The sequence below is a fragment of the Dipodomys spectabilis genome, unplaced genomic scaffold (assembly GCF_019054845.1).
Source record: "Dipodomys spectabilis isolate Male_0828 unplaced genomic scaffold, ASM1905484v1 ptg000118l, whole genome shotgun sequence".
Taxonomy (NCBI): domain Eukaryota; kingdom Metazoa; phylum Chordata; class Mammalia; order Rodentia; family Heteromyidae; genus Dipodomys; species Dipodomys spectabilis.
Genome location: NW_024870795.1, coordinates 3,534,030 through 3,557,457, shown reverse-complemented (window position 1 = coordinate 3,557,457; position 23,428 = coordinate 3,534,030). Strand labels below are relative to the sequence as shown.

Genomic DNA, 23,428 nt, shown 5'->3' with positions numbered 1-23,428 from the left:
CCCCTGGTTGGAACTTGGTTTTATTCTAAGCTAGGGGGAAGTTATTAAGGTTAGGGAGGAGACTTCTGCAGCCACCCAGGTGAAGAGACAGGCTAGGACCTCGATGGCACAGTAGCAGGAAGAGAATGGGCAGCTTGGAGGGAGAGAGAGCATTGGTTATGGAGATGACCAGTTTTGATCCTATAGGGGATGCAGGGTCAGATGCAGAATTCTGGGTGATTTGGGCTGGAGAAGGGCGTGGCTTAGTCACTGATGGGGAAGACTAGGGAGAAACAGGTTTAGGGGAGATTTCATCTTAGCTATCTGATTTTATATATACATATATATGTATATATATGTATATATATGTATATATATAAATTTGCTAATATTGGGACTTGAACTCAGAGCCTGGGTGCTATTTCTGAGCTCTTTTGCTCAAGCTAGTGCTCTACTATTTGAACCATAGCTCCACTTCTGACTTTTTGTGGTTAATTGGAGTAGAGTCTCTGGGACTTCCCTGCCCATGACTTCAAGCCGTGATCCTCAGATCTCAGTCTGGGTATCTGGATAGAAAGTTTGGGGAAGAGTTGTGTTAGAGCCCAGGGCAGAGGGCAAAGGCCTGGCCTCAGCTGTGTAAGAAGGCCAGCAGGTTTAGGGGAGGGTTTAAGGCACAGGGCAAGCTGAGGGGAGAAGAAGATGGAACCTGGGGCTTTGAAAGTTAAAGGGGAAGAGGGAGGTGGAGGATCCAGCTCTGGAGACCAAGGGGAAATGGCCACAGAGGTAAGAGGAAAGCAGGCTTATGGAAACCCAAATGGAGCAAGGTATTTCAGCAAGAAAAGCATACACAGCATCATCAGGTGCTGCTTATCTGACTTGGGGGTCCAGAACTAGAACTGGGGGTGGGGGTGAGGGTGGGGGATGAGGCCAGGGAACTGAGCTGCAGCAGCATGTGCTGACTCAGAGACTTGCTGGGGACAGAACCTAGATTAGACTGAAGAGTAAAGAGAACACACAGGGAGGTGGGGAGGAAAGGGATGGTAGGGGAAAAACAAAGGAGGAGGTAACAATACTCCACAGAAAAAGTACTCATTACCTTACTCATGTACCTGTAACCCCTCTGTACAGTATCTTTACAATAAAAATATATATACAGAAAAAAGAGGGAGCTGGGAAGGTGGCTCAGTGGTAGAGCGCTTGCCTTGCATGCTTGAGGCCCTGGGTTCGATTCCTCAACACCACATAAGCAGAAAAAAAAATCCAGAAGTGGCGCTGTGGCTCAAGTAGTAGAGTGCTAGCCTTGAGCTGAAGAGCTGAGGGACAGCGCCCAGGCCCAGAGTTCAGGCCCCACGACCAGACCCAAAAATAAAAAATAAAAAAAAAATATAAGGAAGGACCTAGGAAGGTGGCTCAGTGGTAGAGTGCTTGCCTCACATGCATGAGGCCCTGGTGGGTTCAGTTCCTCAGCACCACATAAGCAGAAAAAGCTGGAAGTGGTGCTGTGGCTCAAGTGGTAGAGCACTAGCCTTGAGCTCAAGAGCTGAAGGACAGCACCCAGGCCCAGAGTTCAGGCCCCATGACTGACCAAAAATAAAAAAAAAAAAGAGAGAGAGAACACATATGGGCTTTCCCAAGCAGAAAAAATGGGCCAGTAATTGGACAGGGTCAGAGGTCAGGTATATTTTATGCACTTATATGTGATAAAACACACAAAAAATACCATCTTAAACTTTTTTTTAATAGTAGCATTGCACTGTGAATGAGATATCATAATTTTGATTTGTATTTCCCTATAAGTGTTATTGACCATCTTTTTATGTGTTTAGCAAGGCTCTGTACCTAATTCTGCATTTATTTCTGCTGTGTGTGTGTGTGTGTGTGTGTGTATATGTCTGTCTGTCTGTCTGTCTATCTATCTGTCTCCTGGGGCTTTTAGGCACTGTCTTTGAGCTTTCTGTCAGTTGTAGGGCTTAAACTCTGGGCCTGGGCGCTGTCCCTGAGCTCTTCAGCTCAAGGCAAGCACTCTACCTCTTGAGCCACAGTGCCACTTCTGGCTTTTTCTGGTAGTTAATTGGAGATAAGAGTCCCACTGACTTTCCTGTTGGGTTGGCTTTGAACTGCGATCCTCAAATCTCAGCCTCCTTAGTAACTAGGATTAAGGTATGAGCCACCGGCCCCCAGCAGCTTTTTGTCTTTTTTTTTTTTTTTTTCCGGTCATGGGGCTTGAACTCTGGGCCTGGGCACTGTCCCTCAGCTCTTCAGCTCAAGTCTAGTGCTCTGCCACTTGAGCCACAGTGCCACTTCCGGTTTTCTGAGTGGTTAATTGGAGGTAAGATTCTCATGGACTTTTCCTGCCTGGGCTGGCTTTGAACTGTGTTCTTCAGATCTCAGCCTCCTGAGTAGCTAGGATTACAGGTGTGAGCCACTGGCACCCAGCTCCTGGCTCTTTTTGCCTTTTTAAAAAAATTACTTTATTGTTATTATGAAGGTGATGTACAGAGGGATTACAGATACGTAAGTCAGTAATGAGTACATTTCCTTTTTGTACAGTGTCCTCCCTTCCCTCACTCTCTTCATTTTGTCTTTTTGGTGCACAATTTAACTTTTTTTTTTTTTTTGGGACCGGTCATGGGCCTGAACTCTGGGCCTAGGTGCTGTCCCTCAGCTCTTCAGCTCAAGGCTAGCACTCTACCACTTGAGCCACAGCGCCACTTCTGGCTTTTTTCTTTTTGCTTATGTGGTGCTGAGGAATCGAACCCAGGGCCTCATGCATGCAAGGCAAGCGCTCTACCACTGAGCCACCTTCCCAGCCCCAATTTAACATTTTTTATGAAGCTTAATTTGTCTGGTTTTCCTTGTGCCTCTAATGTTCTATCCAAAAAATCATGGCCAGATCAGATGTTATTAAGACAGTCTTACTGTGTAATCAGGGTGGCCTCAAACTCAGATCCTACTTCAACCGCCCAAGTAATGGGATTATAGATATGAGCCACCCGACCCATCTAGCCTCAGTGTCTCTTGATAGGGTCTCTTTTTCTGCCCAAGTGCACACCTGAATTGTAATCCACTTCGTTTTCAGTTGTAACTAGGAGACAGGTGCTGCCAAACCCACCAATCGGTTGAGAAAATAATCTTGTGGAATTTCTTCGCAGTCTGGACTTGAATCTTATCCTCCTCATCTCAGCCTCCCAAGTGACTGAGTTGTTATTGGGTTATTGCTATAGTTTGGTTCTTGAGTTTGAACTCAGGCCTTTATGCTTGCTTGGAGGCCACCCTGCCACTTGAGCTATACCTCCAGCCCTTTTCCCTAGTTATTTTTGCTTTTTATCTAAGACATCCTAGATTTTGGGCTGCCACTTCCTTCAATAGCTGGTGTGTGTGTATGTGTGTGTGTGTGTGAGATCACATCTGGCTATTGGTTGAGATGTGTTGGCAGTGAGGGGGTGTGTCTCATAAACTGTTTTCCTTGGGATATCCTTTTTTTTTTGGGGGGGGGGGGTCTGGTCGTGGGGCCTGAACTGTGGGCCTGGACGCTGTCCCTCAGCTCTTCAGCTCAAGGCTAGCGCTCTACCACTTGAGCCACAGCGCCACTTCTGGCTTTTTTCCTATGTGGTGCTGAGGAATCGAACTCAGGGCCTCGAGCATGCAAGGCAAATGCTCTATCACTGAGCCACCTTCCCAGCCCGTCCTTGGGATATCCTTGAACCACAATCCTCCCCTTCTCTGTTTCCCAAGTACTAGGATTACAGCTGTGTGAGCTACTGATACTCAGCTCCTTCCTGTAGGAGTATTCTTTTAAATAGTTTTACGTCTTTGATCCACTTTGAATTTAACTTTTTTTTTTTTTGGGTCCGGTCGTGGGGCCTGAACTCTGGGCCTGGGCGCTGTCCCTCAGCTCTTCAGCTCAAGGCTAGCGCTCTACCACTTGAGCCACAGCCCCACTTCCGGCTTTTTTCTTTTTGCTTATGTGGTGCTGAGGAATCCAACCCAGGGCCTCATGCATGCAAGGCAAGCGCTCTACCACTAAGCCACCTTCCCAGCCCCTGAATTTAACTTTGTGTATGGTGTTAGATGAAGGTCTAACTGGATGGGGTTCCCAGTTTCCTGGAACCATTTGTAGAAGGCTTGTCCCTTAGGGGAGGTTGCTTTTGAAAAGTGAAGTGACCAGGTGTGTGCTGTGCAAGTGACCTTTCCAGTGAAGGAAGGCAAGCAAGTGGTGCAGGCAGTGAGGGCATGCCTTTCACCTTGAATGTGAAAGGGGTGGGCATGGTCTAGAAACTGGCGTGGATTTTGAGAGGAGGGCATTGTAGCCACTTTAGGGCACAGGAGAGAGCAGGAGAAAGAGACTGCTGGGACTTGTGCAGGGAAGGGGAGACTGTCCCCAGGCCATTCTGTATTGAGCAGGTGGGAGAGGGCAGTGTACAGTCATCCGGAGAACTGAGAATGGGGTGTGGCCCCTGTCTGTTTTTCTGCAGCTCTAGCATTGACTCCTCAGCAATCCCTGCCACCTCCAGCGCCATCCCTTGTCCCCTTGGAGGCCACCGACAGCATGCTGGAGCTGCCACAGCCACTTCTGCAGCAGACCGAGGACCAGTTGCTGTCCCCAACCCTGGCCTGCAGCTCCCCTTTGATTAGCTTCTCCCCGCCTTTGGACCAGGAGGACTACCTCTGGGGCCTGGATGGGGGCGAAGGCATCAGTGACCTCTTCGACTCCTATGACCTTGGGGACCTGTTGATCAACTGAGTGACCCTGTCTGTCCCCAGCAGACCCTCCCCCCCACCTCTACCTCCTCACAGACTGACTGACAAGGGACCTTGGACACAAGGTACTGCCCTCAGGGTATGAGGTCTCCTCTCCTTTCCAACTTCCCTGGCAGAAGCCAGCTGGGCCATGTGGAGATGGGTGAGGAGCATGTCAGGGGTTGGGGTCTTGTTCTTCCTCTTCTGACCTCTGACCTTTCACATGAAGGACCACAGGTACAGGTGACCATGTTCAGGGAAAGGCCCTGCCCCTCCTTTTGAGAGGCCAGTAGGGCCCTTGATTTTCCAAGAAGCACTTAATACCTTTGTATTTATTTCAGGTTGAATTTTTTTATGTTCTCCCTGAATTTTAGCAGGGAGATTGTTCTAGTTTCTAGCAAGCCTTCTCCTCAGACACACTCATCCCTGCCCAACTGTCCAAGGGTAGAGCTGGGCTTCCAGAAGCGCAGCTCTCCACAGCAGTGACAGCAGGGTCTGTGAGGGGGCCCGCCCAGTTTGCTAGAATGTTAATTGCACTTAGGTCTTATAATTCTAGTATGTGCCAGGCCCTTTTTCCTTTCCAGAGCTCTGTCTGGCATCTCCAGCTAAGTGTCAGCCTGGGATCCCTGGTCTCCATCCCAGAGGTTCTAGTAGTTACCTTGGGGAAGGCATCATGTAGGTTCCTGTGGAAATGGGAGCATGTAGTTCAGGTGACTCCTGTCTGATGGAATTCCTTACCTCTCCCTTGCCTTAGAATGTAAGAGCCCTCTGGGGACTTGCAGAGAGAGCTGTTGACAAAACCAGATGTTCAAGGGCAGCCATCTTGGCTGCAGAGGGCACCTTGCCCTTATCCCTTATTACAAGGTTGAGGTAAGAACAGGAAGTGCTTCCAGGAGCTGCTCCTGCTTTCTTGGGAGGACTTTTTTTTTCCTTTCTTCTTTGGCCACGGTTGATTCTTTAAGGATTCCCAGTCTACCTCCAAGCTCTCACACAGACCTCTGAGGACAGAGGTGACAGGGCTTTGGAGTGTGGAGAGCGTTAACAGAAAGTCTTCACTGCAAACCAGGCCTTGACAGTTAATTATGGACTGGTGTTAACTTCTTTAGCTTTGGGGGTATGGGAAGATTCTTTAGTGTCACCCCTTTTCCACAGGGAATGACCACCCATAGTATTCAGTACCCTTAGCCCAGCTGGGGCAGGGATTCAGCTCTGCTCACCTTCTAGAGAGGCACCCAGGGGTGAGGGTCTAAGTGGCCTCTCACCTACCCTCAGGGAGCTGGGTTCCTCAGAGGCTCCGTTGGGCAGCACTTTCTTTTGTTTGTTTATAGCATTAAGTTGATTTAAAATATGAAGTTGTCTGGTTGGGTTGATCCTAGGCTGACTGGCTGACATTTTGAAGTTTGGAATGTGGGCTTTTGTTGGAGGTGTGGCCATTTGGGAGCTGATGTCCAACTGAGAAGGGTCATGTAGCCCCCTCCTAGGAATAGCCAGCAGCTCGAAGATGCTCCCACTTAATTTCATATGCTTCATAGAAATGACTTTGTAGTCTCTTCACACACACTTGGGGGTCTCATTAGAAGTCTACTTTGAAACCCAGAATGCTGTTGGCTTTTGGGTGAGGATGGGGCTGTTGCAAGGGATCTGGTCTGGAGCAAGTGGGGTGTTACTGCTCTGGGGTTTCTATTTCACTTTGAACCAACGCAAAGCAGAGATGCTTGGCTTTTATACCTTGGACTCTGTCTAGAGATGTCTTTGAACTTCATTGGAAGAAAGGGAGAAGAGGCCTGCAGAACCCATCTGGAATGAGTTTTAATGCTAAGTCTGGCTAAATTTCAAGCTCTTTCCCCAAAGACGCAACCATAGGGCTGGACAGGGCCTTCATGAACAGCTGTCTCCTCCAAACCCTCCCTGGCCACGGGGCCAGATCCCCTAGATTCAGCCTTTGCCTCAGGTCTCTTTCTTGACAGTGATACAAGACCTCCCAGGTTCATAGACTGCTATAAATATACCATTGTGAATGGTGTTTCCTTTAGGGGTCATGTGAACTTCAGTGTAGTAGAGAGATGGTTTCTTCTTTCTAAGAGAAATGATTTCTACAGGGCAATTTCACAGCCCCATTAGCAGCCCCCAAGTCACTTGTCCCCAGGGACACCAAGTAGTAGCATGAAGTTGTTAGCAGAGTTCAAAATTTCTTAACATCACTGAAGATGCCAGAACATGCCTTCTCCTTGGTGGCTCCTTCTCTTCCTCCCCAGTGTTGCCATCAGCTAGTGTGGCTATAGGCAAGAGGGAGATGGGGAAGCTTGCAAACTGGTTCGAGTTTGTTTCCCCTTCCCATGTAGTCTCCACCTCCCTTTCCTTCCACACAGTGTTCAGTGTTGTAATGAGTTTGGGTGTGCCAGCATTGAGGTGTATGTGGCTTAACGCATTTGAAGTGAAAACCTTTGGGATTGGTTGGAAACAGCTTTGTGATTCTGTTGTATCCAAAGGTCCCACTGTATTGTGAGAACCTGTTCTTCTACAAGGCCCCCTCAGTAACCATGGTGTCCAGTAGCTCAGACAGCCAGCTGGCTCCTGAATGGGTGAGATGAAGAAGCCTGGCATGAGTCATTGGTCTCGAGGGTGAGGTGGCTCCAGGGGAACCTGGTCTCTGTATAGGGACCCCATGTTGGCCACACACCCATAGCCTGGTTTCACTTTTAAGTCCTGCCTTGGTAAGCACCAGCTGGGCCTCCTCCTTGTGTTGTGATACTTGGGCATTAAAACCATGGTAGCTCCTGTTTTCTTGTCTTTGTATTTATTTGTCATCCTCCCCATGCACATACCACTGTGGTAGGGATGGAACTGAAGACCTTATGCTTGTTTCTCTCTCTCTCTCATTCATCATTAACTGTGGATCTGATTTCCCCCTGAGAAGCCACCTCCTTTCCCTGTTTTGGCTTATTGCCATGCTTGGAAGTTAGCAGCACCCAGAGTGGTGCTTGCCTGCCTCTACCACCTCTCACAGGACCACGGCAGTTGTTCTCTACGAGGCTTCCATCTCATTCACAAAGTGAACTCCTAAGATCAGCAATATCAGCATCACTTAGGAACAGAAAAATGATTAGGTCTAACAATGGAAGTACTACTCAGCCTTAAGGAATAAAGTATTTTGAGCATCATGAAGTAAAAAGAACCGGTCACAAAAGATCACATTGTATGATTCCATTGATATGAAATGTCCAGAATAGTGTAAGTTTTTGTTTTTTTTGCCAGTTGTAGGACTTGAATTCAGGGTCTGGGTGCTGTCACTGAGCTTCTTTTGCTCAAGGCTAGTATTCAACCATTTGAGCCACAGCTCTACATCCAACTTTTTAAAAAAATACTTTGTTGGAGATAAGAATCTCACAGCCTGGGAATGTGGCTTGGTGGTAGAGTGCTTGCCTAGCAGCATGAAGCCCTGGGTTCCATTCCTCAGTACCACATCAACAGAAAAAGCTCGAAGTGGTGCTGTGGCTCAAGTGGTAGAGTGCTAGCCTTGAGCAAAAGCAGCTCAGGGACAGTGCCTAGACCCTGAGTTCAAGCCTTAGGACTAGCAAAAAAAAAGTCTCCTAAACTTTCCTGCCCTAGCTGGCTGTGAACTATGATCCTCAGATCTCAGCCTCCTGAGTAGCTAGATTACAAGCAGGAGCACTGGCACCTGACTGGGATGAGTGATTTTTATGGACAGAAATGCAAAAATAAAAAAAAATGCAAAAATCCTCAACAAAAATGCTAGAAGGTCAAATCCAGGAGCATATAAATAGAATAGGGAATAGATAGGGAATTTATACCAGGAATGCAAGGTTGGTTTAATGTCCCAATATCACCTGATGTAATATACCATATCAGAATGAGACAAAAGTCACATCACAGTTGATGTCCTACAAAAGATAAAGCTCAACACTCTTCATGACTGTTAAGAGACCAGTTCTTACAGTTTTCCAGGTTGCCCTCAAATTGCCGGGCAAAAGCAGTTCTGCTTCATCTTTCAGGGATCATGGGTACATACCACCAAAGCCAGTTTCCTCATGATGTTAGAAAACCTTAACAAAATAGGAATAGAAAGCAACTTTTCAATCCTAATAAAGAACATAAATAAGAAACTCATAGTGTCACAATGTTCCTCCCATAGGATCAGAAGCATGACAAGGCAGGCCACTGCATTCCCATTCAGCACTGTACCCCAAGTTCTAGCCAAGATGATTAAGCTATGCAAATGGGGGTGGAAGAGATCCAGATTGACAGGAAAAAATCAAAACTATGTTCAGGTAACACAATTTTGTATGTAGAACAGTCTTAAGAAATTAATAAAAACAAAACTAATGAATGAGTAAGGGTATAAGATACAAGATAAATATACAGCAAACAGTTGTGTTTCTATATATTGGCAATGACTAACCTAAAAATAAAATAATAATTTTTTTTTTTTTGTCAGTTGTGGGGCTTGAACTCTAGGACTGGGTGCTGTCCCTCAGCTCTTCAACTTAAGGCAAGTGCTCTCCCACTTAAGCTACACCTCCACTTCTGGTTTTCTGGTAGTTTATTGGAGATGAGTCTTGGACTTTCCTGCCCAGACTGGCTTTGAACAATGATTCTCAGATCGCAGCCTCCTGAGTAGCTAGGATTACAAAAGGTTGCCACTGGTGCCCAGCAAAAAGAAAAAAAGCCATTTATAATGCACCAAAAATCTTAAGAATTCTTAGGATTAACTTTAACAAAAGTAAAAACAGGGGCTGGGAAGGTAGCTCCATGGTAGAGTGCTTGCCTTGCATGCCTGAGTCCCTGGGTTCGATTCCTCAGCACCACATAAGCAAAAAGAAAAAAAAAGCCGGAAGTGGCGCTGTGGCTCAAGTGGTAGAGTGCTAGCCTTGAGCTGAAGAGCTGAGGGACAGCACCCAGGCCCAGAGTTCAGACCCCATGACGGGTCCCCAAAAAAGTAAAAACAATTTCCTCCCTCCCCCACCCCCTTTAAAAAGGACAAGCACTGGTAATCCTAACTACTCAGGAGGCTGAGATCTGGAGATTTCAGGTCAAAGCCTGCCCAGGCAGGAAAGCTATGAGGCCCTTATCTCCAATTAGCCACCAAAAAGCTGGAAGTGAAGGTATGGCTCAAGCGGTAGACTGCTGCCATCTTGAGGGGAAAAAAAAGCTAAGGGACAGTGCCTCAGCCCTGAGTTCAAGACTCAGTACTGGCACTAAAATGAAAGAAGGAAGCCAACATCTGCTCAAAGCTCATAAAATCAACGACGTTGCTTCCTTGAACAAAGGTCAGTCATTTATCAGACGTTTATTGAGTCTTGTACCAATATGGGGGTCATAAGTACCACTCCTTCCTTGATAGAAGTATGAACCTGTTTCAAGTTTTCTTCCTCCTGGGGTTGGCCAAGAGTTGACAGGTATATGTCTGCAGCAGACCCATTGTCATCGTGGGGCTTGAACTCTGGGCCTGGGCACTGTCCCTGAGCTCTTCAGCTCAAGACTAGTGCTCTACCACTTGAGCCACAGTGCTACTTCTGGTTTTCTGTTGATTTATTGGAGATAAGAGTCTCACGGACTTTCCTGCCCAGGCTGGCTGTAAACTGTGATCCTCAGATTTCAGCCTCCTGAGTAGCTAGGATTACAGGCGTGAGCCACTGGTGCCCAGCTTCCACAAACATTTTTTTAGTACCTCTATCTGCCTGTCCCTGTGAAGGGGGAAGGGTTAAGGGAAAGAACTCCAAAGGACCTTATAGCAAATTGTAATTCAAAACAGTTTACAGACTTGCCTGTTTGTTGAGCCTCTGTGCTAGGCTCTAATTTCAGCATTCATTAGAAGCACCTAGAAGGCTTGGTGAGACAGATCCCTGGGCTCCATTGCCAAATGACTAGGAAGATGATGGTGATGATGATGATGATGATGATTGCAGTGCTAGGGATGGAAGTGAGGGCTTCTAGACATTTGACAGGTGTGCTACCAGTGAGCTACACCATCGGCCCCACCTCTTGAGCTGATTCTGTGGGTCCAGGCATGCACCTGCAAATGCATTTGCAAGGACCCCTAAGGTAATGGTGAGAACTCTTACTTGGTGAGCCAGTGTTGCAGACAACACATCACTGCTGAGATTCAGGCATCACAGTGGAATTCAGAAGGAAAATAATCCTTGCTCTGGAGGTGCTTACAGCAGTGGGTCATGGTAGGTATTGATCCATTTGTTCATTTCTTTGGCAAGCTAGAGCCATCATTTTAATTTCCAGGGAAACTTTACCAAGTGTTTTTGGCTTTTTTTTGTACTTACTGCTTAATTGGCCCTATCTTTTTGTTTTTTTGTGTGTGTGTTTGTTTTTGGTTGTGGGGTCTGAACTCTGGGCCTGTTCCTCAGCTCTTCAGCTCAAGGCTAGCACTCTACCACTTGAGCCATAGCACCATTTCTGGCTTTCTCTACTTATGTGGTGTTGAGGAATCGACCCCAGGGCCTCATGCACGCAAGGCAAGCACTCTACCGCTGAGCCACCTCCCCAGCCCCAAATGGCCCTATCTTTAATAAGGAAATAGACCCAGGAAAGTTAGGAACATGCACAAGGTCAACCAGTAAGGGATGGAACCCAGGTGTGGGTCCCTGAGACTCCTACTCTTAATCTCTTGTGAAATCTTATGTAAGAGCTGGGTGTGGTGGCTCATGCCCAAAATCTCAAACTTGAAAGACTGAGGCTTGACTTCGGGCAAAATCCTATCTCCCAAAAATAAAACCCAATGTGAACTAGAGTGTCACAGTAAATCCTGGTTCACTGGTTTCCAGGCTTTGCCAGTCCTTGAGTGTCACAGTGCATAGTATCAGCATGTCTGGTGTATCTGTGCCAGAGGCCATGTTGGTCCAGTCAAGATCACATGTCTCAGTGTGTGATCCCCCAAAGGACTCCCTTTTTTTCCCCCCGATTGGTTGTGGGGCTTGAACTCAGGGTCTGGGCACTGTTACTGAGATCTTATGCTCAAGGTTAGTGCTCTACTGCTTTGAACTACAGCGCCACTTTGTTTTTGAGTGATTAATTGGAGACAAGAGTCTCACAGGGATTTTTATGCTCATGCCTGCTTTGAACTGCAATCCTCAAATCTCCGACTCCTGAGTAGCTAGGATTACAGGTATGAGTCTGGCTCTTGAGGAAGCTGGTTATTCTCCCAGTGTGGGCAGTGCCCTCTGGTGGCCACTTTGCCAAGTACAGAAACTAGAGAAGCTACCCTTTATGGTGATCTCATTAAGTACTAAGTTTCATTATAGTTAATTCATTAAAAAAATATTTTTTGGTGCTGGTACTCAGAGTGTTCCACTCTCCCTAGGCTTTTTCATTGAAGGCTGGCACTACCACTTTAGCCACACCTCTACTTTAGGCTTTTTGCTGGTTAATTGGAGGTAAGAGTCTCCTGGACTTTACTGCCTGTGCTAGCTTTGACTTGTGATCCTCAAGATCAGCCTCCTGAGATGTTACGATTTACAAGCGTGAGCCTGGCTAAATTTACAAATTTTTGTTAAGCACCTAATAGGAGGGCAGAATTCTTGAGATAGAGTTTTGTTCCTTTTGTTGAACACCCACAAGGTACACTTTTCTTATTTATCCACTATAGTGGCAGAGTAAAGTCCTCATTCTCTAAAGATGTCTATATCTTATCACCCCCCCAGAATCTGCATGTAAAATGCTAACTGACAACAGAAAATTAAGATTGCAATTGGGGTGGGTGCCAGTGGTTCACGCCTGTAATCCTAGCTATTCAGGAGGTTGAGATTTGAGGATCTTGGTTTGAGGCCAGCTCAGACAGGAAAATTGTGGCTCAAGTGCTAACCTTGAACAAAATAAAGTTCAGGGGCAGCACCCAAGCCCTGAGTTCAAGTCCCAGTACTGGCACATACGCCATACACACATACACACAACCGAAGTTCTAAATAATTTTGCTAAGCAACTGCCCTTCTCAGGGAAGATTACCCTGGATTAACTTTTCCTCCAAGTTAATCACAGTCTTGTAAGCAAAAGAGATGAGAATCAGTATCAGAAAGAGATGAGCTGGGTGCTGGTGGCTCAGGAGGCTGAGATTTGAGGATCTTGGTTCAAAGCCAGCTTTGACAGGAAAGTCCATGAGACTCTAATTAACCACCAGTGGCTCAAGTGGTAGAGTGCTTGCCTTGCAGAGCTCAGGGACAGCACCCAGGCCCAGAGTTCAAGCCCCACAACTGACAAAAAAAAAACAAAAGATTTGAGCCAGGTATGGTGGTACATGCCTCTAATCCCAGCATTCAGGAGGTAGAGGCAGGAAGATCATGAAGAGATCCTGGACCCTGTCAGAGAGACAGAAAAAGATACAGAGATAGAGGAGATGCTAGATTGCTGGCTTTGAATAAAAAGAGAAAGTCATGAATCAAGAGATACAGGCAGCCTCTAGGTGTAAAAATAAAGAAATGACTTCTTCCCTAGGGCTCTAGAAGGATCACAGTCACACGTACACCTTGTTTTTCTCCTGGTCAGACCCATTTCATGCTTCCGGAACTACAAGATAAATCTCCAGAAATCTGTGCACACCTGTAGTCCAAGTTACCCAGGAAGGAGCCAGATGTAGGAAAATCCCTTGAGTTGCTCAGAAGTTCAGAGCTAGCCTGGGCAACACATTTAACATACCTATTTTCATGTACTCACCAAACACCTCCTTAGAAAGTTCTAACCTTAGCCCGGCGCTGGTGGCTCACGCCTGTAATCCTAGCTACTCAGGAGGCTGAGATCTGAGGATCACGGTTCAAAGCCAGCCCGGGCAGGAGAGACCATGAGACTCCTATCTCCAATAAACCACCAGAAAACCAGAAGTGGCGCTGTAGCTCAAGTGGTAGAGTGCTCGCCTTGAGCTGAAGAGCTGAGGGACAGCGCCCAGGCCCAGAGTTCAAGCCCCATGACCGACAAAAAAAAAAAAAAGAAAAAAAAAAAAAGAAGAAAGTTCTAACCTTTTGCAGGTTCACAGGCCCTCCGGTAATCTGATGACAACTGTACTTGTACTCTGCAGATGGGGCACCCCTCCCCCCATCTTCATTTGAAGCTTGCTCCCCCTAGTGGGCAATCCAGCATTGGGCTTAAAAGGCACCACCCACCGCTAGGGGGCTCCGTGGTGTAGGACAATTCACATTCCCCTCTCAAGGAAATTTTGAGTTGAGTGTCTGCTAAGGTTAGTGTCTACTGGTGGATTGAACTGAGGGAATGTGCCCTGGAGTGCAGCTGTGTTTGGTCCTTGGTACTTTTCAGTTCTTGTTGGGTGGCAAACACCTTGCAAAACTTGAGGTCAGAGGCTCATGGGACTAGCAGAGGTTGGGAGTGGGGCTGTAACACACAGAACAGGGAATGAATGGAGCTAATTCTGAGATGATTGTATGTGATTGGGCCTAGAAGAGTACCTGCATATAGTAGATCTTGGACTAGGTAATATTGGCTTGTGCCTGTAATTCTAGCTACACGAGAGGCTGAGATATGGAGAATGGTGACTTGAGCAGCCAGAGCAGAAAAGTTCAAGAGACCCAATCTTGAAAATAACTGGCAAAATCAGGGCTAAAAGTGAGGTTTAAGTGGTAGTACATCAGCCTAGCAAGTGAAAAGCTCTCAATTCAATCTCTAGTACCACCAATTTTTTTAAAAGGGAAAGACTTTGATAAACATTTTCATTGTTATCTTCCATCCTAGGACCCCCTTCTCCCCAGTCCCCTTGATAGGAACTGTGGTGGTCTCCAGTTGTGCAGATGGATTGACATACATACTTTCACCTAGCCTTTTTTTGCTGGTACTGGGTCTTTAACTCAGGGCCTTTGCTTGCTAGGCAGGTGTTGTACCATTGTGCTCCCTTTTTACGTTAGTTTTTTTTTTTTTTCCAGTCGTGGGACTTGAACTCAGGGCTTGGGTGCTGTCCCTGAACTTTCTTGCTTAAGGTAGCACTCTACGACTTTGAGCCACAATGCCACTTCCGGTTTTCTGGTAGTTAATTGGAGATGAGTCTCAAGCACTACCCTGCCCAGGCTGACTTTGAACCGTAATCCTCAGATCTCAGCCTCCTGAGTAGCTAGGATTATAGGCCTAAGCCATCTGCACCCTGCACTTTAGGTTATTTTTTTCAGATAAGATCTTGAGCGTTTTTACCTGGACCCAGCTTCATATTGCCATCTATGACCAGTGGTGTGCCACCACATCCAGCTTTATTGTTTGAGATGAGGGGAAATCCCTCTCTGACCTCAAATTGTGACCCTCCTGATACCTGTAGCTGATATTGCTGTTATGAGCCATCCCCCAACCTCCCTCAGTGCTTTACCTAGGGGGTGCATGGAAGCACTTAGGGCTATGGGAGGGAGACTAAACCATCTTGGGGCAGAGGGAGCTTCCTAGAGTCACGAGCTGGAAAGGAAATGGTCAAGCATAGAAACTGGAAAAGCAATGCAGATGGAAGGGACAGCCAACGCAAGGGCAGACAGGTGGGAGTTTTGTGCCCTCAGTAACTGCAGGGAGGTTGATTTTTCTCCTGAGAGACTGCGGAGGCAGATGGGGTTAGATCAGGAAGAGATCGTGGCCGAGCAAAGAAAGGAGCCTAGACCTGATCCTAAGCGTGAGGAACCCAATTTGCATCCCTTTGCCCTTGGGAATATTCTCTTTTGTCCTGGAAACATGAACTCCCCACTCTAGGGGAGAGCCTAGACGTTAAGGTCCGGGGCGAGGAGACCAGGTGGCTGGGGCCAGGCGGGAGCGAGGGGGCAGGGGAGGGGGGGGCGCGGCCCAGCGCTGTGCAGCCGAGAGAGGCCGGAGTCCGAGGCGGGGCTCGGATGGGACACCAGCGGGCCACGGCGAGCCTCGCGAGGCGGGGGAGGCGCCCGGCGGACGAGGGCGGGGCCTCTCGGGCCGCGAGGCTGGAGGCCTCGGGGCGCGGCCGGGGAGTTAGGGTGGGAGCCTCCAAGGCTGGAACAGCTTGGGGGCGGGGCCCAGAGGGGAAAGGCGGGAGTTGTGCCAGGAGAGGAGGGGCGGGCTCTTATGACTCCAGAGCCCTTGGGGGCGGGGCCGAGGAGGAGCCGGGGGCGGAGCCAAGGTGAAGAGAGACGCTGAACCGTCCGGAGCGAGGCTGGACGCGGAGGGCTGGGGGCAAGGATACAGAAGAGGCGTGGTTGTATCGGCGGGGCGTGGAGGGTCGGGACGTACCACGAAGGCCTGGGCGGAACGCGCGAGAAGCGGGGGCGTGGCCTACGAGAGCGGCGTGGAGGGTCCGGGGCCGGGACTGCGGAGGCCTGGGCGGAGCGCGCAGGAGGAGGGGGCGTGGCCCACAGGAGCGGCGTGGAGGGGGCGGGGCTGCGGAGGTCTGGGCGGGGCGCGGAGGGATAAGAGGCGTGGCTTGGGCGAGGCGGGGAGGGTCCGGGGGCGGGGTGTGCGGAGGCCCGGACGGGACCAGCAGCGGGCGGTGAGGCTGGCCCAGCGCTGTGCAGCTCAGCGCAGCGACCCCCGCGCCCCTCTCCGGCAGCCGCGGCGCCTCAGTCCCGCTCCCGCCATGCCTGAACAACTCTGCGTCGCCGAGTTCCTGGCCGTCACCGCGGAGGACCTCAGCTCTCCGGCCGGGGCCGCCGCCTTCGCCGCCAAGATGCCTCGATACCGGGGGGCGGCGCTGGCGCGGGAGGAGGTGAGGGGGCCTCGGCGGGGGGGCCCAGGTTCGCGTGGGGCCTGGCTTTGACCTCAGGAGTGACCCTGGCCGCGATGACCCTTCGCTGCGCCCCTGAAACCCGACCCCCACCTAGATCTGTGGGAACCCAGCGCATCTCAGACATCTGCGTACTTTTATGGTCGGAGCCTGGGAGGGCCCCGAGGGGCTGTTTGTGGGGGGCCTCGAGGTCACCTCGATGACAGGCTGCACATGTCAGGGCACATCCCCCCAGTGCTTTGGGCGATCTGCCCTGTCATATGTGTTTGCTTGTGACTTAACAGTTCTGTTTGTATATTCATCTGGGGGGGGGTCCCCACAGTGCGCCCCCCTCCATATCACTCCCCTCTGAGAAGCAGGTCAAGTTCCGAACTTACTTCTCCCAGGCTGCGGGGAGGCCCCCTCCCCCTTGCCGCTGGTTCTGAGACTTGGCTCGCCTTGTGGAATGAATGTGAAGTGGGAAGGCGCCAGGAGCCGGGGTTCACCTTGGCTGGGCTCTTGGCAAGTTTATAGGCTCCTCTCCCCTCCCCTCTCTCTTTGTGTTTCCCAGCAAAGCTTCCCAGACTTTTCTTTCTCGCCCTTGCAGCCTGCCCCACCCATTCCCAGGCTCTCTTGTTGCAGTTCATTCTTTTTCTCAGAACTTGCTGCAGCTTTCCCCTAGCTCCCCTGCAGGGAATGTTATGGGGTAGACACCTCTGGCTTTGGGCCATGGGAGAATCATATAATTGTGCATCTTCCTTCAAGATGCCCTGAATTCGGGTGAGGTTTTACACTTTAGCAGCTCTAGCCTCCCAGTCTTCACCACAAAAGCTGATCACCTATTAAGTGCAGTGGCAGATAGCATAGTTGCTGTCTGGTGGCTCCTGGCTTCTCAGAAGGCTGAGATCTGAGGATCTGGATTCGAAGCTAGCTAAAGCAGAAAAAGCTATGGGACTAATATCTCCAGCTAACTAGCAAAAAGCCAGAAATGGAGGTGTGGCTCAAGTGGTAGAGTGCCAGCCTTCAGCAAAATAGCCAAGCAAGAGTGCAAGCTCCAGTACAAACACACACACACAGTTACCATCTTCAGAGACAGTGTCTTAAGAAGTGTGTCCTCCTCCCCTGCTAGCCTGACCTCCAGTCCCCCTTTGTAAAAAGATAGTAGAGGATTTTACATAGAGCTGGGGTTTTAGGAAGGCAGACCTCCTGTGTTCAGAGCCTGGCTCTGCAATTTGCTAACTGAATGAGCTTGGCCACACGACCTGGTTTGTCATCTATGAAATGGGGGCAGTAATGTTTACCTCACAGAGCTATGGCATCACATGAAGCAATGGTGCCAAGCATGCATCTGGATAAATGGAATGAATATCAGGTTAATTGACAGACCTCTTCAGTTTTTACTTTTGCAGTCCTAAGGTTTGAACTCAAGGCCTTGGGCCTGGTAGGCAAATGTTCTACCACTTACCTTTTTCAGGTGGAATCTCATGTTTTGTGTTTCTTTTCTTTCTTTCTTTCTTTTCTTTTCTTTTCTTTTTTTTTTTTTTTGGTTGATCATGGGGCTTGAACTCTGGGCCTGAGCTCTTCAGCTCAAGGGGAGCACTCTACCACTTGAGCCACAGCACCATGTGTGGTTTTCTGTTGGTTTATCTCCAATAAACCAACAGCCTTTCCTGCCCAGGCTGGCTTTGAAACTCGATCCTCAGATCTCAGCCTCCTGAGTAGCTAGGATTACAGGCGTGAGCCACCAGTGCTGGGCTTGTTTTTGTTTTTTAAACTGAGCAGGTACCAGGCTTAGATGCTTGTACCTATGACCTCCAGCTGATACCACAGGTGTGTGCACTGTAGTGCCTAGTGGATTGATTGAGATTAGGGTCTCGATAGCTTTTTCCTAAGCTGGTCTCCAACAACATTTCCCAGTCTCTGCCTCCCAGGTAATTGGGATTACAGGTATGAGCTACTACATTCGGCAGAAAGACCTCTTTAGACAGTGACTAGGTCTCTTGGGGATTAATTTCTCTAGTTCACAATAGTATATGTTTTAATGGAAATAAGCCAGTGGGACCGGGAGTCCTTCCTGGAACAGAACCAGTTGTTTGGAGGTGAACCAGGAGGTTTGCAGGGAAATGCCACCTCTCAGCCTCATCCTCAGGACAGCTTCCTGCAGATTTTCTTCATAGCCTTGAATTTCATGACTCAGAAGGGCCTTAGTACTATGAGCATCCATCCCTAGGGTCTTTGCCGCTCACTTTCTTTTCTAGGTTGCTCATTAGATCGCTAAGGCAGAGCTGAGGGGTCGCAATTTGAATCCTCCTCTGTGGAGAGAAAGGTCTGTTTGTGTCTGTGCACAGGCCCTGCCTGGCTTTGTGTGTGTAAGCACTTTGTGTTGGGGGAAGGGCCCTTAGTAGTCTCAGGCCAGGGTTCACGTTTGCCCAGTTCATGCCAGACAAAACGGAGCCTCCTTTGCTTCCAGATCTGTGGTTGGTGCACAGGCAAGGTTCATTTCTGCAACATGAAAGGCTTGGAGCGGGGTGAGGGGAGGAGGGTAACACAGCTTTCCCCCCTCAACATTTTGGTGCCCTAGAAGTTAAGGATTTGACCTTTGGATTAGATTTTTTCTCGGTTTTCTTGGGTTTGTATGTTGTTATTATATTGTGCGCATGTGTAGTTTAATGTTGTGACTTTTTTCCCTCCCCAATTCTTTCTGGGCATGGCTAACCCACCCCCAGGCTTGAAGTTCCATGTGATTGAACCAAAATGCAGTGATTCTTGAATCAATTCTTCTGTTTCTGGCTGGTTTCTTGAAGTAACTAGGGACCTTGTTTTAGAACTTGTAGCCTTTTTAGTTTTTTCCTTTTCTTTCTTTCTTTGTAAAAATTTTTTTGGGAACACTAGGGAGTCAAACTCAGGGCTTTTTACTTGCTAGGCAAGTGTTCTTATTGCGTGAGCCATATGTCCAACCTTTTTGCTCTGGTTATTTTTCAGATAGGGTCTCTTTTTGCCCAGCCTGGACCATGACATTCTGTTTTATATTTCCTGCTGCAGCTGGGATGACAGGCAAGTACCACCTTGCATAGCTTTTATTGTTTTGGTCATAGGGTTTGAACTCCAGTCTGGGCTCTGTCTCTGGGTTCTTTTAGCTCAAGGCTAGTGCTCTGCCACTTCAAGCCACAGAACCACTTCCGTTTTTCTGGTGTTTAATTGGAGGTAAGAGTCTCACAGAGACTTTCCGGCCTGGGCTGGCTTCAAACTGTGATCTGTAGATCTCAGCCTCCTGAATAACCGGAATCACAGGTGTGAACCACCGATGCCCAGCTTCTTGCATAACTTTTAATGTTGAGATGGGGGTCTTGTAAAGTTTTTGTTTTTGTTTTTCCTCTAGACTGGCCTGAGTGGTGGATCTTAGACTCTTGAGTAGCTAAGACGACAGGTACATACCACCATGCCCAGCAACTGGTTCGGATGAAGTCCTTTGAACTTTTTGCCTAGGTCTGCCTTGAGCCTTCTGATCTTTACCTCTCATGTAGCTGAGATTACAGGTGTAAGCCACCAGGTGCCCAGCAAGACTTGTAAACTTTTTGGTAGCCCTATAAGGACCCTGACTATGTTCCAGGAAACTAGAATGTCTAGATAAGGAACCCCTTAAAATAACTTCTTTAAGGTAATCCTAAGATAACTTTATTTATTTATTTATTGGTCAGTCCTGGGGCCTGAACTCTGGGCCTGGGCGCTGTCCTTCAGTTCTTCAGCTCAAGGCTAGTGCTCTACTACTTGAGCCACAGCCTCACTTCTGTGTTTTTCTGCTTATGTGATGCAGAGGAGTTGAATCCAGGGCTTCATGTATGCAAGGCAAGCACTCTACCAATCAGCCACCTTCCCAGCCCAACTTCCTCATTTAAAATGGAGAAACTAATGTCCAGAGAGGACAACAGACTTTCCATTGGGGGAGTGGCATTTTCTTCCAGTGTTCCAGGGTCCTGTTATCTTTCAAAGTTCATCTATCTGTCTTTTTTTTTTTTTTGGGTCCGGTTGTGGAGCCTGAACTCTGGGCCTGGGCGCTATCCTTCAGCTCTTCAGCTCAAGGCTAGCGCTCTACCACTTAAGCCACAGCGCCACTTCCGGCTTTTTTGCTTATGTGGTGCTGAGGAATTGAACCCAGGGCCTCAGGCATGCAAGGCAAGCGCTCTACCACTGAGCCACCTTCCCAGCCCCAAGTATGGAGGTTTTAAGATAATCATCACACCATCTTCCTCCTGTCCTGGGCTCCTTTACAGCTGTCATCCCATAGATATTCACAATGACATCGATGAAAACTGGCCCAGAGAGGTTAAGGTACTCGTTCTATGTCATCACACAACAGGGTCTCTCTGATTCCTGTGCTCTGGCCAGTTTTCCATGCCATCTCTGTCCTAGGCACCAAGGACATAAAGATGCTGCTTTGGAGGGTTGATTGGTCGGGAAGTGCTGACCACCCTAAAGAGGTAAATAGGAGTGCCAAGATCTGTCCTGACTGCCTGGTAAAGGAACCATCAGTGTGATAGGAGAGAAACAGAGCAGGCAAGGGGGACTCAGTGAGGATCTGTGCAACTAGAGAGGGCTTCCTGGAGGAAACAACACTTGTGGGGGACAGATGAACCTCACTGAGTGGAGAACCCAAGGGATGAATGCGGAGACTATGGGAAGAGAGCACATCAGGACACCCAGTAAGCCCATTTGACCTATGTTCTCCTAGAAGTAATTGCTGTGGGCATGCACATGTTTATAACCTATGACCCCCAGACAGGGAAGGCAGGGATGGGGGATGTTTCCTACATTGGTAACATGTCTTACCAATGCACACATTTTAACTTTGGATGGAGACAAATTTATCTTTTTTTTTTTTGGTGATATTTGCTCTTTGGAGTCTTGTTTTGTTGAGTTTTACTATTCTTGTGAATCTTATTTGGTTCATAGTGTGTCTGTATCTGTTTTCGTGTAAAAATTATGTAATCCTAGAGATTATTTGCAGGAAGTACCTGTTGAAGTGTTTAATTTTTCTTCTGTTGGTTTTGGGTCTTGAATTCAAGGCTTCTGCTCTGGTCAGCACTCTACCACTTTGAGCCGCAGCTCCACTTTTGGTTTTCTGGTGGTTGTTTGGAGATAAGAGTCTCATTCCTTTCCTGTCTGGGCTGGCTTCGAACTACAGTAATCCTCAGATCTCAGCCTCCTGAGTAGCTGGGTTACAGGCATGAACCACAGGCGCCTGGCTAGAAGTTTTTGAAGAATTAGAGGTGCTTGGCCCAGGCCTGGAGGTCCAGGCTGGGAAGATGTTAGGAGGCAGCCAGCTTCCTCCTCCTTCTCCCTCTCTTCTTGTGTTTCTCTCTGCACATCTCATGAAGATGGGATCCCATCATTACACAGGCCCCAGAGTACAGCTTTGGTCCTCCCATCCCAGTCACATGACCTTACTGATCCAGTGTCCAAAGGTAACATGAGCCAGAATTGTGTCCTACTTCCAAGTTCCCGGCCTAGGTTTCCAGCCCAGCCCAGCCCAGCTTCTGGATTGGTTCCAGAAGATAGGTCTCCACCCCTGCTTTCATCAGCAGAGGCTATAGAGGGATAGACTCAGGCAGGATAAAGATGGCCACAGAGCCCTACTATGTGAGAGAGGAGCTTCTCAGAGGGCCCAGGGCCCAGACTCCCACGCACATCCTGCAACTCCTCTCCATTCCACACACTTGGCTCCAGGGAGTGTCATGGACCACACTGTCTTCTCCCACCCCTGGTAGTTCCTTTACCCATAGTCTCAGTGCGGAAAGCCCAGGCACAGGCGGTAAGAAGATGGATTGGGATGATCAGGTGATGGGGGTGGGGAGGGGACTTAGAGGGCCTGGACACGAATGGTGTTGGAACTCTTGACCCTGTCCCATTGCCAGGGAATGGATGAGGTGAGGCCTACCATGGGACGCAGCTGGTGGGCCACATCCGATCATGAACACATCGCTCAGTAAGAGAGGCGGCCCCTATCTAGGGAGCTCCAGCCTCTTCTGGAGCAGTCAAACAGGAAGCCCAGCAACAGAGATGGCAGGAATTGCATGTCAGGCCAAGTGGCCGGCAGGGTCACTAAGGTCCGTGAGGCTGGGTCCTGGGTCTTCATCTCCCCCTGCTAGCCTCACTGTCTAGGCAACTGGGTCTGTCCCTATGGCTTCCGTCCCCTCCCTTTGGTGACTCACAGCCCAGACTTCTATTGCAGCTGTTCACTCGGAGTGTACTCATGACCCCCCAGGCTGGCCTCCAGGTGCCCACTCCAGCGATGATATCTCCTCTCGCTCTGTCACACAGAAGCCTCACATTGCCACATGCTTCCCTGAGCGCTGCTGCAATCTGCCCACTGCACTCCACCTCCCCTAGCCCACACCCCTCCCCCACCCAGCACAGGCCCCTGCCTTCACCCCAGCTCGCTTTCCCCAATAGTAAGTACCAGCTCTCTCCTTTGCAGCACAAGTCATAGCTTTTGTATTTCTCTGTATAATTATTTTATTACTTAGAGCCGACTGTATTTTTTGTTGTTGTTGGTCGTGGGGTTTGAACTCTGGGCTTGGGCGTTACCCCTGCACTCTTCAGCTCAAGGCGAGCGCTCTACCACTTGAGCCACAGCGCCACTTCTAGTTTTCTAGTGGTTTTATTGGAGATAAGAGTCTCATGGACTTTCCTGCCCAGGCTGGCTTCAAACCATGATCCTCAGATCTCAGCCTCCTGAGTAGCTAGGATTACAGGCATGAGCCACCGGAGCCTGACTGGCTAGATCTGCCTTTTTGATACACTAATTTCTGTGATGCTAGAATCTAATCTCATGTTATATTCCCTGTGTATGTGTGTGTATTGTTTTCTGTGCCAGTACTGGGGCTTGAACTCAGAGCCTTGTACCCTTGATTGACTTTTTTCCCCAGGCCTGGCACTCTACCACCCTACTTGTGGCTTTTTTGCTGGTTATTGGAGGTAAGAGTCTTGAAGATTTGCTTGTTAAGGTTGGTTTCAAACCATGAATCTCAGATCTCAGCCTCC

General features: G+C 48.7%; 2 protein-coding genes across 4 annotated transcripts in view; both read left to right on the top strand.

Annotated features, from left to right (window-relative positions):
• The window catches only part of E2f2 (E2F transcription factor 2), a 30,409-nt gene extending 25,368 nt beyond the window's left edge, over positions 1-5,041 (top strand). For all 3 annotated transcript variants that reach the window (XM_042688484.1, XM_042688482.1, XM_042688483.1), the window contains exon 7: positions 4,455-5,041. In XM_042688484.1, coding sequence (XP_042544418.1) covers positions 4,455-4,723 — 269 coding nt within the window. In that variant the 3' untranslated portion in view covers positions 4,724-5,041. The remainder of the gene's footprint in view (positions 1-4,454) is intronic.
• An 11,139-nt stretch (positions 5,042-16,180) lies between these two features.
• Positions 16,181-23,428, top strand: part of Asap3 (ArfGAP with SH3 domain, ankyrin repeat and PH domain 3) — a 53,991-nt gene continuing 46,743 nt past the window's right edge. Inside the window, exon 1 of the mRNA XM_042688480.1 lies at positions 16,181-16,390. Coding sequence (XP_042544414.1) covers positions 16,262-16,390 — 129 coding nt within the window. The 5' untranslated portion in view covers positions 16,181-16,261. The remainder of the gene's footprint in view (positions 16,391-23,428) is intronic.